The sequence below is a fragment of the Gadus chalcogrammus genome, chromosome 12, assembly GCF_026213295.1.
Source record: "Gadus chalcogrammus isolate NIFS_2021 chromosome 12, NIFS_Gcha_1.0, whole genome shotgun sequence".
Classification (NCBI taxonomy): Eukaryota; Metazoa; Chordata; class Actinopteri; order Gadiformes; family Gadidae; genus Gadus; species Gadus chalcogrammus.
This window is the reverse complement of record NC_079423.1, coordinates 14409548-14426971: the sequence shown is the minus strand read 5'-3', so window position 1 is coordinate 14426971 and position 17424 is coordinate 14409548. Positions and strand designations below refer to the sequence as shown.

Sequence of the window (17424 nt, the reverse complement as noted above, 5' to 3'; positions counted from 1 at the left end):
CCCCCCAGTCTCAGGAATGTACTAAATGTCCTTATCTTTGCCCATGCAAACACAGGGCGAGCCAGCTTAGAGGTCAAATTCCACTCTCCCCAATCCCAGGCAGACAGACTGCATGCTGGCATGTAGACTGCCCGCAACAAGATCGTCTCCTTACAGAGACAAGAATAATAGTAGTAATAATAATAACACAAATTCTAATTCCAGTAACTGGGTTGGGGTGAGTGACCCTCCATCCCCCACAACATCATTCTGTCCACACACAGAAACCCTCTGTCCCATGAATCTCAGCAGCCAGTATTTGAGACAGGATGTGATGCAAATAACAGAGTATGTGATGGATATATGACCACAAGTATATATTTTGGTGTCATTCACATATGTTTATTTGCGTTTTCACATGAATCTCACTCGTATAAAAGCAAAACCCTGTGGCTGGCTTCAACCGTTCAGGGAAGCTTCATATAGTAGATTTTCGTGTGCCAGTGCAGTCTAGCAGGAGAGACTTAACAGACTTGATTAGGAATCACTAAACAGGTAGGCTAACAAGGAATGGTAGACTGGCGATGAGTACATCGCCATTCTACCAAGGTCACATACTGACCTTAACCACACATCTCAAATCTTAGGAAAAAACACAACCACTTCGAACAAACACCACTGCGAAACTAATACTATGACCATTTTAGCAAACATCGTAACTTAAATATCGCAAAGCTAATGCCTGACATTAAACATTACTAACTATGACCATATCTTAACCACTATCACTAAGCTAATAACTAAACCTAACCTTTTCCTACCAAATCTTTAACGTAACCTTTGCAAAGCTAATTCCTAAACAAAACCATTTCTAACTTGCCACTAAGGTTGTTTGAAATATCTCCCCGGCCGCTATCAGGTATGCCACTTGGCTAAACAAACATAGGTACCTAAATTCCAGTCGTATGATACTCTTTTTGCAGGCTACTTTCAAAAGACACGTGTTAAGTGTCGCGTTTCAAATGTCCATGGAGACACTTCTTCTGCTGTTATGGTTAACTCTACGGTGGGTCCTAGCAGATGGATCTACTTATTGAGGACCTTATTGAGACCTTAAAGGTATTATACAGTTGGATCGTCCAAAACGATATGTTTATGGACCACATTTCTGTTCTACATTTCTGTTGGTGAACAATTGCGAAATAACCTCTGCTGGAATGTGGTGTTCGCTATATATTTCATACTACCTACACCCTGTACGCCAAGGACATCGGGATGAAATTCAAGAACTATTTGAAATTACACACACACACTGTCACACGCCCACACACACACACACACACACACTGTCACATTCCATCATCACGCAGGCATACATTCACACAGACAGACCATTACCGTTACACACACACAGGCGTTGTGTGTGTATGGGTGTCGGTGTCACTGGATTCTGTTGTTACACATAACCAAAATCATCTGCTAGCGAGTGCGTCTGTGTGTGTGTGTGTGTGTGTGTGTGTGTGTGTGTGGATTTGCCTCCAGACATACACTGAGGTCTTTCATAGCGCCCCACACAATACTGAAACACATGGAATCCCACTGCTGTCTTGCGCCCGGCTTCACGTATGTCTCTGCATAACATTGCAGTGACAAGGCACGGACAAAAGACAGCACTATACTTTGTTAACATGGACGCAATTCTGGATCTCCTCAGTGGTGTCAGACTTTCTCTGCATGCACATGCAGAGAAACACATACGCACTTACGCACACAATTCCGTCACACATGGACACACATGGACGCACGCACACACACACACACACACACACACACACACACACACACACACGCAAACACACACGCACACACACACACAAACACAAACACAAACACACACACATCCCACAGAAACGTACACACACACACACACACGCAGAAACGTAAACACCAAAATAAACGTAAAATCCCCTGACCAACAGGCTGGAGTTCTATTTTTTTTATCTTTGTCCTTGATGTTGCTGAATATGCTTGTGTCACATCACAGTGCTGCTAGAGTGGCGTATACCTCTAGTATCTAAAGCCTTTTCCACAACGCCGTGACGTCTCAGATCAGCGTGAGAAGCCCTCGTTAATAATGCAGTCGTACCTCGACAGCGGCCTGCAGCGCAGGACATGCGCGTTGTTATCATGATTGATTTGTTACAACCATTCCTCGCACCCTCCTGCTCAAACATCGTTTTCCTCGCTCGGATCTGCTTGCGCATACTGTGGCTATTGATCCAACGACTGTATTCTACGTTCAGCAAACGCAGCATGGTTTCTATGCTTTGAACCTGATTTTGTGTAGTTGCCTTTCCTTTTGTCGTCCTCGGCTCGGTTACCTTGTAGGTTTTTGTGACAAACCTGACCAATAGAGGGGCAGGACATATAAGAAATCCCAGCAATACATGTTTAACCATCATTGTGCATCAATACACGACGTTATACCTAGTTACATGCAGCCTGTTAGTAAGAAATGCAGTGGCATTTTATCCTATAATATCCCCTATGTATGATCCAATTTAAAGATGGTGTTTCCGGCTCTTTGTGTAATGTATAGCGATTTCCTGTGTCTTTGTTTAAGCACATATGGAGATTCGTTTTAGGATCATTCTGTCACATCCTATTTCCTTCTCGATGCACGTTGAAGGCTTTAAAGCACAACAATGGTTGTCCAGGATGCACAGTCACAGAGCAAGTAGAAACCAAGACATACCCAAATGAGCAGCATATGGGCTGGCCCAGAGTCGACATGGTTTATTTTCTTAATCCTTTGAAGGAAAGCAATTTTTTTTTTAAAACCAACAGGTTTTAGTCCTGACAGAATCTTCTGTTTCCATGGTTCAAAAAACAAAGAAGTGTATCCAAAACGCTCAGTATCTGATATTTGAATACACTTTGAGTCACAACCTCCTGACTAACCTCAGAGACACACACTTCCATTCAAACATTTAAATGGTGCAGCACATTGTGTTTACACTGTGTCCACTGTTCATTGACATGCATGTACAACAAAAACGCACTCTCCGATGTCAGCAGTGGAAACACCTGTTGGGACGTGACATGTGGCTCGCTTACGCAACAAACCATGGACGGCGTGGAGCTAGACGGGTAGGCCATCAAACAGGAATATCTCCTTTGCGCTCTATTTAACAACTCCAAAAACAGCCATCCCTTCTCCCATCACTTTTCAAGCATAAACGCTGCAATTAGAGTCATGAAGGAAGCAGTGTCCGTAGATGAAGGGCAGTGTGGAGCGAGGAGCGTGACCTCCGGCTGACTTTTGCCAGGGCGGCTCTCGGCCCCGCATGAGCCACCATCCATGAGTCTCTGTTCCTGCGTCTCTTGTTGCCTACATCCTGCTGGGGATCATTTCCTGTTTTGCCTCCTCGCTTTGAGCACAGACCACTTCTGTTGCCGAAAGTGCGCGCCGTGTATTAAAGCGTACGCTAGTAGCTCGCTGATAAACGAGAAAACAGATCCTCCTCGCCCCCAAGCATGCACACAGATGAACTGTTGGCAGAAACGACTATTTAATAATGGAAGACTGTTCTACTGGTCTACTCTCTCTCGCTCTCTCACGCTCTGTAAGTCCTGTAAATGATCCTCTCCAATCCGGATTTATTTAGAAATATGAATCCCCACTTGCATGTACACACGCAGTGAAGCAGCAGATTCACACCGCTAACATCACGTGGATTGTGAATAGCATCGAGGTCTTCTTTCTAAGTGATTCGCTGAGGTGGCTGCTGAGTAACGTCCCACATGGTCAGTAAGCCACATATAAACACTCAGCGCAACCGTTGCAGATCCCGATCTGATGTGGCACCATTTATCGCTTCGTCATACGTGTGTGTGTGTGCGTGTGTCTGCGTGTGTGTGTGTGTGTGTGTGTGTGTGTGCGTGTGTGTGCGTGTGTGTGTGTGTGTATGTGTGATATTGAACATCCCGGTGAAAGAGTATTTTATTTTTAGCCTCTTCCCCCTCTCCCTCCTCCTGTTCAGTCCATTCTCTCATAAACCCTACTCACTGTTCTACTTCCTCAATACGTTATCCAACATTTCTCACTCATCACTAGTCAGGTGTGCAGCTTAAGCAGTTTTAACTCTTATTCTCTATCTATTAATTATTATTCTTATTATTTCCAAACTTCCCCCCTCAACTTATCTATACTTTGCACAAAACAATAAATCTATAACTTTATACACTATCTTACTATCCTCCAAAGTTTTATGGAGATTAGACTTTTTAAACAACGAACTAACTAGCACCCACCGAGAAAACCATAGCAACTATCATAAACACCCGAGCAACCACCCAGTAAATCCTAGCAGACACCTACAGAAACTCACATAGAACACCATAGAAAACACCCAAACCTCCTAGCAACCACCTAGCACACAATGGAAACCATCTTGAACAGCCTAGCAATCACCTACATCCCCCTAGCAACCACCTAGAACACCATATCACAAGCCAGGTCACCATATCATCAACCCAGACCACCACATCAACTATCTAGACTAGAGCAACATACAAAAAACATCTAGAGCCACCTAGCAACCACCCAAAACACACCTAGCACAAGCCAGAACACCATAGCGACCAGCTACAAGACTATATCAACCATACAGAACACCATAGAAACAGCCCAGAATTCCTAGCAACCATCTAGAACCCAATTGAAACCATCTAGAACACCCTAGCAACCCCCCATTAAACCATAGAAAACCATCTAGAACACCCTAGCCGCTCCCCACACCAACAACCAGAACCAACAACAACACCCTAGTAGTGACTTTGCCTAACAACCTAACAATCGTTCAAAACACCCACGAAGCAACACACAAACCCCAGAGCAGCCACCATACAGCTACAGCACTACTCAATTATGTCTTTATTCCTTTATTAGCACAAAGAAGGTGATAAGGAAACGGTCAATATCAAAGCAAGCATTGCATCGATGGTGCAGGAGCTCTATGATTTTACATTGATCATAATACTATGAATGTTGGTTGCCGCAACGTAATGAAATAATAAGGAACGCAGCGAAAATTATAATTATAGCAATAACTTCTTTAATGATGATAATGACATGACGTCACTCCGCTGTACATTTCCAAATACACCAGGTACTAAACCTATTCACCACAATTTCTAATGTATATACTCTTCCTTGTTTGCTGCTATTCATACTTCATACGAACATCCCTCCTCTAAATCAACAAGAGCCTAATATTTTCTTCACATCTTTCCAATGAATCGTATAACACGGCATGATAAGCATTTTATTATTCTGCCAGACGGCCGAGCGGCAGTAAAACAATAAAGCACGATGAAGGCGACAGGTGAGCGGCCGAACGCACAAAGCCCAACACTGTGGTCTGTGTGTCTCCCAACAGGTCCTCAACGCGCAGAAGGCCGGGTACAAGGCGGCCATTGTGCACAATGTGGACTCCGATGACTTAATCAGCATGGGCTCCAACGATCGTGAGTAACCAGACCACGCCCCGCTGCCATTGAGGCCTTCGACCGGGCCATAAAGCACAAACCGTGGAACACCGAAAGAGTAGAGGGAGAACGCGTGCACGCGTGTGCCTCATTGTGTTTGGCCCCCGGTGTTCGCCCAATTAGCCTCTTCAGATCCCCAGCCAGGATGTCTCTCTGCCATGGTTCCCGCTGCCGTAGAGAGGCGTCGGTGCCAGAGTCTAGACAGGTCAACCCCCTGTTAGCTTAGCTTATTTTAGCTCCACTTTTTAAACCAGGGGGGGGGGGGGAGAGATGGAGACGAAGATGTAAAGCTAGCTAATGCAGCTAATTAAACTAGCTAATACGGCAGGTTTGCAAGGCAAAACTAGTTTTATTGGCTCCTCGCACGATACGGTGTGGAGGAAGTCCTAGCACTCTTGTTCTCAACAGAAGCGTGTTGTTCTCATGTGTTGTTTTACGAGAATCTTCTATAAAGTCCTTGTGCTGCATGAATTGGAGTAGGCTGTGACCATTCCCTTGATTTGATTCGGCTCTTAATAATTGGAGATTATTTGTTGTGATGTAAATGCTAGTGTGTGTGTGTGTATGTGTGTGTGCCCGTATGTTTGTGTGTCTGTGTGTGTGTGTGTGCGCGTATGTATACTAAGTACGAACGTACGTGCATACATACACCTACGTGTGTTTGCATGTATGTGTGTGTAATATGTCTAATATATGTCTTTAAAGTGTCTTTGTGTAGCTTGAAAAGCGCTTTAAAATATGTAATATCATTGCCATGTCCTTCCATGTTTAACCAATGGCTTCTGCTCCATGTCTATTTCCCAGTGGATGTCATGAAGCAGATAGACATTCCATCTGTGTTCATCAGCGAGGAGACGGCCAACTCTCTGAAGGAGGACTACTCGTACGAAAAGGGGTGAGTCTGACGTCAACCGTCATTTGCCTGTCAATCCATCACCCAGAGGCCATCATTCACCCAAGCTTCCCCGCCATTATACCCTGTCCTGCCATCGCCTCTGACGCCTTCTGATGGACTCGTGCCTTGAATGTGTCCTAATATCTCCAGTGTGCGCCCGCAAGCCTCCAGAACCAGGACAGACCTGTATTGTAGTTCCTGAGCACTCCGCTGCCACAGGGCTAATCCGATAACACAGAATGTCTGGATCCGTTAAAGATAGCTCAGACCCAACCGCACAGAGTCTCACAGGAGGCCTCTCTACATTGGTGACATTGAGTATGCTTGGGACGTATCATAAACATTAGCAGAGTTTTCCCCGGGAGTGAATGTTTAACGTGTGCCTTTGACGTCAGTGTGGGCCAAATGGAAGTAGCATGTATTTACAACACTCCGGCCGACGCTGTTCTACATCTGTAATTACACGCCCACTGCTCATTTGGCAACACACTAGGCCGCCATTAATCAGATGCATGGACCTCGCGGTGTAATCGTGAACTGTGAGCGTGACATTGCGATCGTATGCCGTCACAACCCTAGAGTCATGTTTCTAAATGAAGTTTCCGCTCACATGGGGTCCCGGTCGCTTTCCCCAGGGGCCACGTGGTCCTGATGCCCGACTTCAGCCTTCCTCTGGAATACTACCTCATCCCCTTCCTCATCATCGTGGGGATCTGTCTGATCCTCATCGTGGTCTTCATGGTGGGTATAGCAGGAGCCGACCCCTCGTTCGCTCACAGCCTACCTACAATGGTTAAGGGCCGTGCAGCGATTCATTTTATTTCATTTATTGGAGGGACAGTGCACATTAATCTACATTTCTGTAAATGTACCAGTGATAGCCAGCAGGCTAATTTTCAACTGAAGTCCTTTGGATAGATGTTAAGCTAGTCACAGGATGGCTAAAAAGTAAACATATTAAAGAATACACACAGCAACAGTATAACAGGTCGTCAATAGACTCCATTACAACATATAGCCATACAACCATTCATGCAAACCATGAATGGTTGTATGGCAGACATACCAGCAGACATAGCAGGATGGTGATCGTTTCAGTTCAGGCTGTTCCCTGTGAGGGCTCTTACAGCACACAGAGGCACAGACTGCACCGTTCAGACCGTACAGACGACTGCTTGAGGCGGGCCCGTCGGTTGTGTCTGACATGACGTCAATCTCTTCCAGATCACCAAGTTCGTGCAGGATCGCCACCGGGCTCGAAGAAGCCGTTTGCGCAAAGACCAACTGAAGAAGCTCCCCATCCACAAGTACAAGAAAGGTACGGCTAACGCGTTGTTGTACCGCCAGGTGTGCGTGTGATCAGCTAGTTACGAGCCGTTTTGAAAATCTGCTTCTTCTGACATCACAAGTGGGCGTGTTCACCTAGATGTGTGCTGGAGGGATCAGTCTACCGGCCTACCCAGTGGACTGTAGCCAACGTTGCTCATCACTCTCTCGTCACACATCTAGGTGGACACGACCACCTGTGATGTCAGAAGAGGCCGATTTTCAAAACGGCTTGTAACGGCTATTCCCTCTCACCCCTAGTGGTATAACATGTCACCTTTAACCTTAAAAACGTGGACTGGGTCTGCTTGAGGGGTCAACCCTTGTCGCCGAATAGAGCAGGAGAACACAATGTACAGTTGAAATGAAGTGAAATCATTTTTTGGGGATTTAATAGATCTAATTATACACTCATCCTCTTAACTCCTGGTATGTGATTTAGTTTGAAAGACGTCATAAAAGTGTTTCCGGTGTGCTCAAACCCAGCATCTATCATCATAGAATAGAGAAGGGCTGTTCCAAACCAGTCCTAGGGTTGAGTCGATTAGTACGACAACTGTAAGTAAGCCTGCTTTAATTCTCGGCCAAGCTGCTGTCTGTATTCAGTCCAGCGCACGCACATATATACTGATTAAATCGTTTCTGAATAATATGGACTTGGTACATCTGTATTAACTCCCAGTATTTAGGATTGAGCCCCTCACAGTTTGTACAACGGAGACTTAAAAATTAAAAAAACTCAATAACAGTGTTGTGTGCACTCTAACTACCTTGTTGTGCAATCGTGTGACGCAAACTAGCGTAGCTGGTCTATTTGGCTGGAGGGTTTTTGTAGAATATATCACTATGTGATGTATTGATAACATTATTCAAATCACTATCAACGAGCAACTACAGATATTCCCAGGTAATTTTTATACGACGAGCTATACTTGAAATGTTACGCATTGCGACTTTAAAGCATGTACGCACGCAACTGTTTTCTGCAGTTGAGTGCGTACATGTACCTTTTTTGAACGTGTCTAATTGCATTAAAGGTGAGGTCATCGTCACCTCTCTGTATTTGGAAGTTTTCCTTCCTCCTGGAGCTTTTGTTTAGACCAGCCACTAGCTCCTTGTTTTGCAATGCAAAACAAAGATGGGCCTTGCCATTTATATATGCTTTTACTCTGAAGTGTAACAATATGTGGCAGGCAGTACTTCCTCCCGTGTGTTGTGTGTGTGTGTGTGTGTGTGTGTGTGTGTGTGTGTGTGTGTGTGTGTGTGTGTGTGTGTGTGTGTGTGTGTGTGTGTGTGTGTGTGTGTGTGTGTGTGTGTGTGTGTGTGTGCATTAGGGCTTTGACTCCGAACTTCGTTATTCTAATATAATTCGAATATCAAAAAAGAAATCAAAATTCAAACGAATATTAGGCAGCCCTTAATATTCGAACCTGTTATGGGCCGGCCAAGAGGGAGAGGTGTCGGAGAACCCGACGCAGTCTATCCATAATATTGTAATGACCACGGAAGAGGCAGTGAATGAAGTATTGTTTAGACAGCGATTTATTAGAAACCTAATAAACCGTTGGAACACGCAAGACCGGTAACCATAGCAACACGGAAAACAAACCTTGCGAAGCCCAATCCAGGTCATACTGAAGGCATTCAATGGTCAAAATATTATTAATAAATATTCGAATATTCATATTAATAAACAAACAAACTTCGAATATGATTTTTGGGCAAAAGTCAAAGCCCTAGTGTGCATGTTTGCGTGTGTGCGTGCCTGTTCATTCGGTGCTCTGTCGGGCCGGATGGTCTAGACTCCAGTCAGCCATGCAGGGGACCATTTGGGGTTTGTGGGCGGGACGTCCCCGCCTGCCAGCAGCTTGCTAGGAGCCCCCTAGCAAAGCTGGTAATTGCGGTGTTTCTGGGCGGAGCTGCCTCCCAGTCTGGAGCTGCCTGCCAGTCTTCCGGGGCCGTAACTACTGCCTCTTCAGCAGCATGGAGGAAAAGCTAGACCGGGGCTCACACACAAATGTTCAGATGTTCAAATGGGGGCTCGAGTCGAAGCGGGCACGTTTAGCAGAGCTTGATCAACCTGGTCGGCTTCCATCTGGGGAAACGAAGGGCTCGGTGTTGGCGCTCGATTTTTCCCCTTCATTAACTTCCCCTCATCCCCGCATCCCACTCTGGTAGAGGCGGCCTTATTCAGTGTATGAGGAAATGCTAGTTCTGAAGTTAAAGAACAAGATCAGGACCTGTGGTGACCTTGGCCCCAGCTGACCTTGGACCCAGGTGACCTTTGCTCCCAGGTGACCTTTGCTCCCAGGTGACCTTTGCTCCCAGCTGACCTTTGTTCCCAGGTGACCTTGGTCCCACTGAGCCTCCTTAGTGCCACTGTGGTTCCGTGTCTGCTCCGGCTCCCCCGTTTGCTGAGTAAGAGGGTTTGGCATCACATACAGGGGACATGAAATCTCTGCCTAATCACCTCTTAAGCCCTCAGTGTGGGGCAGTGCAAGCTTGGCTGTTACTGGTGGCCCAGATTTTATCCTTGTGTGTGTGTGTGTGTGTGTGTGTGTGCATGTGTGAGTGTGCACGTGTGAGTGTCCACGTGTTTGTTTGTGTGTGTGTGTGCGCATGCGTGTTTGATTGCGTGCGCTGCACACGTGTGTGTTTGGGTGCGCACGTGTGTGTGTGTGTGTGTGTGTGTGTGTGTGTGCGCGTGCGCACGTGTGTGTTTGCGTGCGCACGTGTCTGTCTGTGTGTGTGCGCACATGTTTGTGTGTGCTCCAGTAGACCTCAGGGTCAACAACACCAACACTAATGAGTTAAATGGAACCAACTGTACATCACAATAAAGAGTAATTACCCATACGTTTATCCCATAGAGCACGGTGTCGTATTTATATGAACTTGATTCACAGCCCACAATTAATCCACTGGGCCATTAGAGCAAATTCCCGCTGTTAATCTGTCAGGCCCATCTGCTGGGTAATGGAGTCAGTTGGCTATACATTAAATTGCCCATTTTAGTGCCTTGCAATGCATGCCATGTTTGCTCATTGACACTCAAATAGTAATAACCATGATCGTACATAAGAGCAGTACACCACTGCCAGGCGCGCAGCTCACTGTGAGAGGAGAGGGGGTAAATGTATATGAAAGATATTTGAAACATTCAAGTATCAGATTATTTCCCTGGAGAGAGCCTATTCTACCATGTACCCCTCGGACCCCCTGGGTCTTTTCCCACACCCCTTGGTGACCCGTGTCCCCTTCATGGCTCCCCAGAGCTGGGTGTGGCCTCTGCCTCTCTGGCCGTTCTGCAGCGCTGTGTGTGCACGTCTCCGGTGCTCTCCATTCCTCCCGTCTCTCAGGACATGCGCCGGGTTCGGGCTAATTGGAAATCTGTGTGGGTGTGTGTGTGTGTGTGTGTGTGTGTGTGTCCATGCGCATGTGAGTGTGTGTCCATGCAAATGTGTGTGTGTGTGTGTCCCCGAAGCGCGTGTGTGTTTCCTGCGATGACAGCACATTCTAAAGATCAACATCTTTTTTCGCGACCGACCCCGCCACGACCACGGCTCTCCTGGACCCAGAGTAACCCTCCGAGGCACCGCTGCCCCGCTCGGCTCCTTGGATCCCCTCATTGCTCCTCGATCGCACCGTCCCACCTCACACACTGCTCGCGCTCTCTGCGTCCGCTTCTGCACAATCCCCTGGGGACGGGACGGGACCGGGACCGGGACACTCTCCCGACGGGGCCCTTAAAGGCTTGGTTACGGTTGGACGTCGACGCAACCAACGCAAGGGGGTTTACGGACCCCTTACGTCCTTGCGGACCCTCCTTGCGTCCACCTCAAGGGACTGACGCGCGCCTCCCAAAAAGTGTTACCTTGCGTCGAAGCGACGCAGCAGCAATGGCTGTGATTGGTCCGCTCACTAAAACCTGGCGCAGAACCGAAATAGGTTCACGACGGCATGGCAGCGTCTGCGTGGTCGTTGGGGCCAGACCTGAGCCTTAAGGGGCCCTCAACGGTCGCTCATTTCCTTGAGTGCGTTCCACCCCGGGCTCCCCTAATGAGTAACCGAGGAGCCCCCCGTCGTAATGTATTCTTAGTGTTCCCGGTGCTAAAAGCTGGCTGGAGTGTCGTCGTAAAGCCCTTGTGTTAACAGCCACCAGCGTGGCTCTCTTACCCCCCGTTCCATTACTCTGCTGCTGGGGTGACACCAGCTCCCCCCCTCAGCCAACACAGAGCCATGTTTGGCCGGCACCGAGGTGTTAATTTGCTATTCATATCGTGGTTACATCGCCGGGGTAATCCGAAGCGGGCGTTCTAGGAATTAACATGGTGGTGTTTTTTTTTGGGATATTTTTAGCCGCGTTCTGCCATGTTCACCGGCGTGAATCCCTGCTCTGTCCCGACGCACCACATGATGTCTCACTATTTCGGCGGTGAAATTAGGGGGGGAACTGCTGATTTGAAATGTGCTCATTTCCCATGATGCATCATGTGATGCATCAAGTGTCCCTAAGGGGTGTTATGGGGGCCGAGAGACAAACCAGATCTGATCCATTGAGTCACTCGTCATGCTCTCAAGGCTAAACGATGTCCATTCATGTTGGATTCAATCACTTCCCTTTGTTTTCTTTGTATCTCTTTCCTAATCCATTGCAAAGGACGGCCACTTGGTAACCACAATGCATGAGCCATGGAGGCTTGCTTTTAATATCATCAGCATTAGCACCACCCTGCAGTGCTGATAGATGATCTGACTGCAGAGAGCGAGAGGGAGCGAGAGAGAGAGAGAGAGAGAGCGAGAGAGAGAGAAGATAGAGCGGCCTTACGTCAGAATTACATGTGTGGAGATGGGAGACTGCAGGCAGAGATTCATGCAGCCAAACAAAGGGGGTGATTATAAACGGTCGCACAATGGCAGCCGCTGACAGCCAATAACCACGAAATCGGCGCACGCTGCCAGAGCTGCTGCAGACACAAGATCCGCGCCCCGCGGCCAATGTAAAGGATTATGCAACAGCAGCAGCTGCTGCCGTCGCCCGGCGATAGCCCGATGCTAGCCCTATGCTAGCCCTATGCTAGCCCTATGCTAGCCCTATGCTAGCAGACTGCCGTGCTGACCTCACACCGGGGCCTTGTTGCAGGGGCCTTGCGTCATGCCGCGCCGCGAGGCCCCCGGGGCGTGGCCCTCTGCGACGGGGGCCCTCTCTGGGTTGAGGTGAACGGGGTTAGCTGGACGGGTGATTCAGCCCCGCGGTGCGGCGGTTCAACCCGCGAGACGGGACGGGGCCAGCTGGCGTGGGCCGGGGGAAACCCGAGCGGAGGGCCGGGTGAGGTGGAGGTGCTGCTAGGAGAGAGAGAGAGAGAGAGAGAGAGAGAGAGGGGGAGAGAGAGGGGGAGAGGAGAAGGAGAGGGAGAGAGAGAGGGGGAGAGAGAGAGGTAGAGAGAGAGGTAGAGAGAGAGAGAGAGAGAGAGAGAGAGAGAGAGAGAGAGAGGGTGAGAGAGAGGGGGTGAGAGAGGTAGAGAGAGAGGGTGAGAGAGGTAGTGAGAGAGGGTGAGAGAGGTAGAGAGAGGTAGAGAGGTAGAGAGAGGTAGAGGTAGGGGGAGAGAGAGAGAGAGAGAGAGAGAGAGAGGGTGAGGGCGAGAGAGGTAGAGAGACAATGGCGGCCCCTCAGGAAGTGAAGGGATTGTGTTTGGAGTTGTTTTGGACTCCTCACGGTCACTCCTTGGTTTGGATTAGGGACCAGGGCCTCGCTGGCCCCTCGCCAGCTCTGGTGACGGGAGGGAGGGAGTGTGTGTGTGTGTGTGTGTGTGTGTGTGTGTGTGTGTGTGTGTGTGTGTGTGTGTGTGTGTGTGTGTGTGTGTGTGTGTGTGTGTGTGTGTGTGTGTGTGTGTGTGTGCGTCCAATGACTCATTAAACCCCACCCTGCTTCGGCCAACTCCTTTGCAGGGCAAAGTACAAAGTATCACACTCACGGCCACAGCAGCTGCAGGGGCTCAGACGTCAGTGTGTGAGGCCAGAGGATGTAGTTAGGGGGAGGATCTCTCTCCCTCTCTCTCCCCCCCTCTCCCTGTTTCTCCCTTTCCCTCCCTCTTTCGCTCCCCCTGTTTCTCCCTCTCTCTCTCTTTCTCTCTCTCTCTCTCTCATTCTCTCTCTCCCTCTCCCTCTCCCTCGCTCTCTCTCTCCCTCCCTCCCTCCCTCCCTCCCTCCCTATCTCCTTCCCTGTTAGTTAGTCACACTCCCTCTGGCCCGGGTGCCAGTTGCCACTCTCTGGTGGTGTAAAGCTCCTTTCTGTTACACAGCACCCCTCCCTCCCTCCCTCCCTCACACACGCTCCCGCGTCGTTGTAAGTTCAGTAGGACAGTGGTTCCACAGAGAGCCAGGGAGACGGGCTGACTAATGCAAAATGGAGACGCAGAGTGACTAGGCTCCAGATCCTTTGCCTTGTTTCTGGGTGGTTCCGTGTGGCTTTCTTTTTCTCTCCCTCTCTCTCTCTCTCTCTCTCTCTCTCTCTCTCTCACTCTCTGTCTCTCTCTCTCTCTCTCTCTCTCTCTCTCTCTCTCTCTCTCTCTCTCTCTCTCTCTCTCTCTCTCTCTCTCTCTCTCTCTCTCTCTCTCTCTCTCTCTCTCTCTCTCTCTCTCTCTCTCTCTCATATATGACTCTGAGCTACTAGCCCATAAAACCCTGTGTGTTGCTGGGAACCCCAAGCAGCAGCAATAGTTCTACGTGGAAAACGCTGGTTTCTACGGGAACGCACAGCTTCCACTTGGCGGATTGTACGTGTGGCTTCTTCATAAATGCAATACCGTTGGTGTTATCCGTCTGAATCCGTGGCAGCGCTCCGTTACTATGCTAGCAAAACACAGCCTGGGACAGGCCCTGTTTTAACAGCTGTGTGTCTGCGACCGAACCCAGCCGCCGCCGCTGCTGGTGTGCTAGCCTCTCTCCCTCTGCCACGGGGGCCGTGAGACTCCGTCTCCAGGCCCCAGGCAGAGGACGTATCGGTGTAACGGCGTTGCCACCACCGACTCCTGTGATGGACGCACCCAGGGATACGGAGAGATAAGGGCCGCGGCCAAGTCCCTTTGATCGCCCGCTAATCTGTTGCGTGGGAACGGGGCCGGCCGTCGGGCAAAGGGCTGATCAGGGTTCCACGTCGACGCAACGCAAAGACCACGCAGACGTTTCGACGCTTCGACGCAGTCGGGAACCTGTTTTGGTTCTGAGGTCGGGTTTTAGTGAGCGGACCAATCGCAGCCCTCGCCCCCGCGTTGCCTCGACGACGCAAAGTTAAAAATTTTGGGAGACGGCACGTCAGGCCGGTGCGATGGACGCGAGGAGGGTCGGCAAGGACGTAACGGGACCGCAAACCCCCTCGCGTTGCGTCGACGACGTGGAGCCATAATCAGCCCTTTAGACATCGGATGTGAGCTGGCTCGCCTTCCTACAAAAAAGTCCTTGTATTCGAGGACGAGAGGACCCCCAAACTCGTGAAACGTTTATCGACTTTTTTGCCTTGCGCCGACAGAAATGCTTTAATTGCGCAGCAAATGAAAACGTCCACTTAACCTCTTGGGCCGTTTGTTTTAACAGTTGCAGAACCTTTACAGTAACGGTTCGATAGCATTGAGCCGGGGGGCGAGTGCTGAGTGCTACGGTGGCAGGACGGGCCTTGACGGGATAGGTGTTGTGGCCGGGCGGGGGGGGGGGGGGTATATATATAGCGTAGAGGCCATGCTTGTTGTTTTCACAGTGTGAGTTCAACAGGGTTCTGTACTTCCCTCTCTGTCAGCGACTCGGCTCAGCACTTCCTGTCCGGGCCGCTGGACAGCGGCCCACATCTACAGCACCAAACCCCCACCCTGTGTGTGTGTGTGTGTGTGTGTGTGTGTGTGTGTGTGTGTGTGTGTGTGTGTGTGTGTGTGTGTGTGTGTGTGTGTGTGTGTGTGTGTGTGTGTGTGTGTGTGTGTGTGTGTGTGTGTGTGTATCTCTCTCTTTCTAGCTCTTAAGAAGGAGAGAGAGTGGAGATGATGGGGCCATGTAGCTAAGGGAGAGAGGATGGGAGGAAGAAAGGGAGAAAAAGAGTGAGGTAGCGGAAGGGAGCTAGGGAGAGTGAGGTAGAGAGAGATATAGGCCCAATCCCACTTCTACCCCTTACCCCTCCCCCTTGCTCTGAAGGGGTAAGGGGAAGGGGTAAGGGGTAGAAATGGGATTGGGCCTTAGAGGGAGTGTGAGTGAGGTAGAGAGAGATATAGAGAGGGATAGGGAGTGAGGTAGAGAGGGAGTGAGTGAGGAAGAGAGCGCTCAAGATAAAGGGAGGAGGAAGTGATTGAGGTAGTGAAGGGAGCTAGGGGGCGAGGGAGTGATTGAGGAAGGCGAGAGAGATCGAAGGGAGTAAGAGAAACCGAGCAAGGGAGAGAGCGAGGGAGGTGGCTGGATTTGAGGGTATTATATCCAGCACAAGTTTGAGTTTGGTTTGTGTTGCTGACTGTTGTGAAGAAAGGAAAAGGACCGGGGGGGGGGGGACGTGACTCCCCATCCTTATACGGTCACACACTGCTCTGACACAGTCTGAGAGTCAAGTGAGGAAAAAAAAAAAAAAAACTGCTCATTTTGAGCTTACATAAACACACCGTCCCAAAGCTTCATCACAGAGCGCCGCCTCCCCTCTCATTCCTGCCGCGGCCAGCACAGGAGGCGGGGCCAAAAGGAATGCTTTGGAATGTTGAAAATTCCTGGGCCTTGAAAGCAGCACTCGAGGGCAGACGCTCCGACAACGTCAGGCCTGAAAAAGGACATGCAGCACTGGCTGTTTGGCCGCCCGCCCGCCGTGTGTGTGTGTGTGTGTGTGTGTGTGTGTGTGTGTGTGTGTGTGTGCGTGTGCGTGCGCAACCGTGCGTGTGAAATTACGTTAACGTTTCAGGCACTGGATTGGTGATGTTAAGTCTCTGCTGCAGTGTTGGTGTGAGGCTTGCCGGCTCCTCCTCCAGCTAGTCGACCTCTTCTGGGAATCACTCTGAGCCGATGGGTGTCTTTCAAGTGTCATCTCACGGCAACGGGAAGGAGCGTGTAAACTGAAATGCGGTCACGATGTTTTAGAGGGAGAGGGAGAAAGGGCTATAGAAGGAGGGAGTGAGTGAGGTAGAGAGGGATTGAGTGAGGTGGGGGAGAGCTACAGAAGGAGGGAGGGAGTGAGGTAGAGAGAGAGGGATTGAGTGAGGTGGGGGAGAGCTACAGAAGGAGGGAGGGAGTGAGGTAGAGAGAGTTTATCGTTGGCCTTGCGTTTCTCCACAATCCCCCCCCCCCCCCGAGTCGATGCTCTGTCTCCGTGTCGGTGGTGGCCCTCCGTGCCCGTCGCCTGCCCGGTCTTGACCCATGACTGCGTTCCGTCCTCAGGGGACGTGTACGACGTGTGCGCCATCTGCCTGGACGAATACGAGGACGGAGACAAGCTGAGGGTGCTGCCGTGTTCCCATGGTGAGCCACGTCGGACACCACCACCACCCCCAGACACGCCTCCCTTCCACTGATTTGCATCCATCGTTAGGCGTGTGGACTCTCGCGGTTTCTGAAATAAGGGAAATCGTAGAGTGTGTGCCAGGCATTATCTCCTCGAATAGCAGTCAGGGGAGATGAATGGTGGACGTGGAGGTAGGTTCAGCCCAGCAAGGGGA

At 49.6% G+C, this 17424-nt stretch overlaps 1 protein-coding gene across 1 annotated transcript in view; it reads left to right on the top strand.

Moving 5' to 3' along the window:
- rnf13 (ring finger protein 13) overlaps positions 1 to 17424 on the top strand; it is a 36484-nt gene that overhangs the window by 16445 nt on the left and 2615 nt on the right. The window contains exons 5-9 of the mRNA XM_056603821.1: positions 5421 to 5508; positions 6334 to 6424; positions 7060 to 7165; positions 7649 to 7742; positions 17147 to 17227. Of these exons, the coding sequence (XP_056459796.1) occupies positions 5421 to 5508; positions 6334 to 6424; positions 7060 to 7165; positions 7649 to 7742; positions 17147 to 17227 (460 nt within the window). The remainder of the gene's footprint in view (positions 1 to 5420; positions 5509 to 6333; positions 6425 to 7059; positions 7166 to 7648; positions 7743 to 17146; positions 17228 to 17424) is intronic.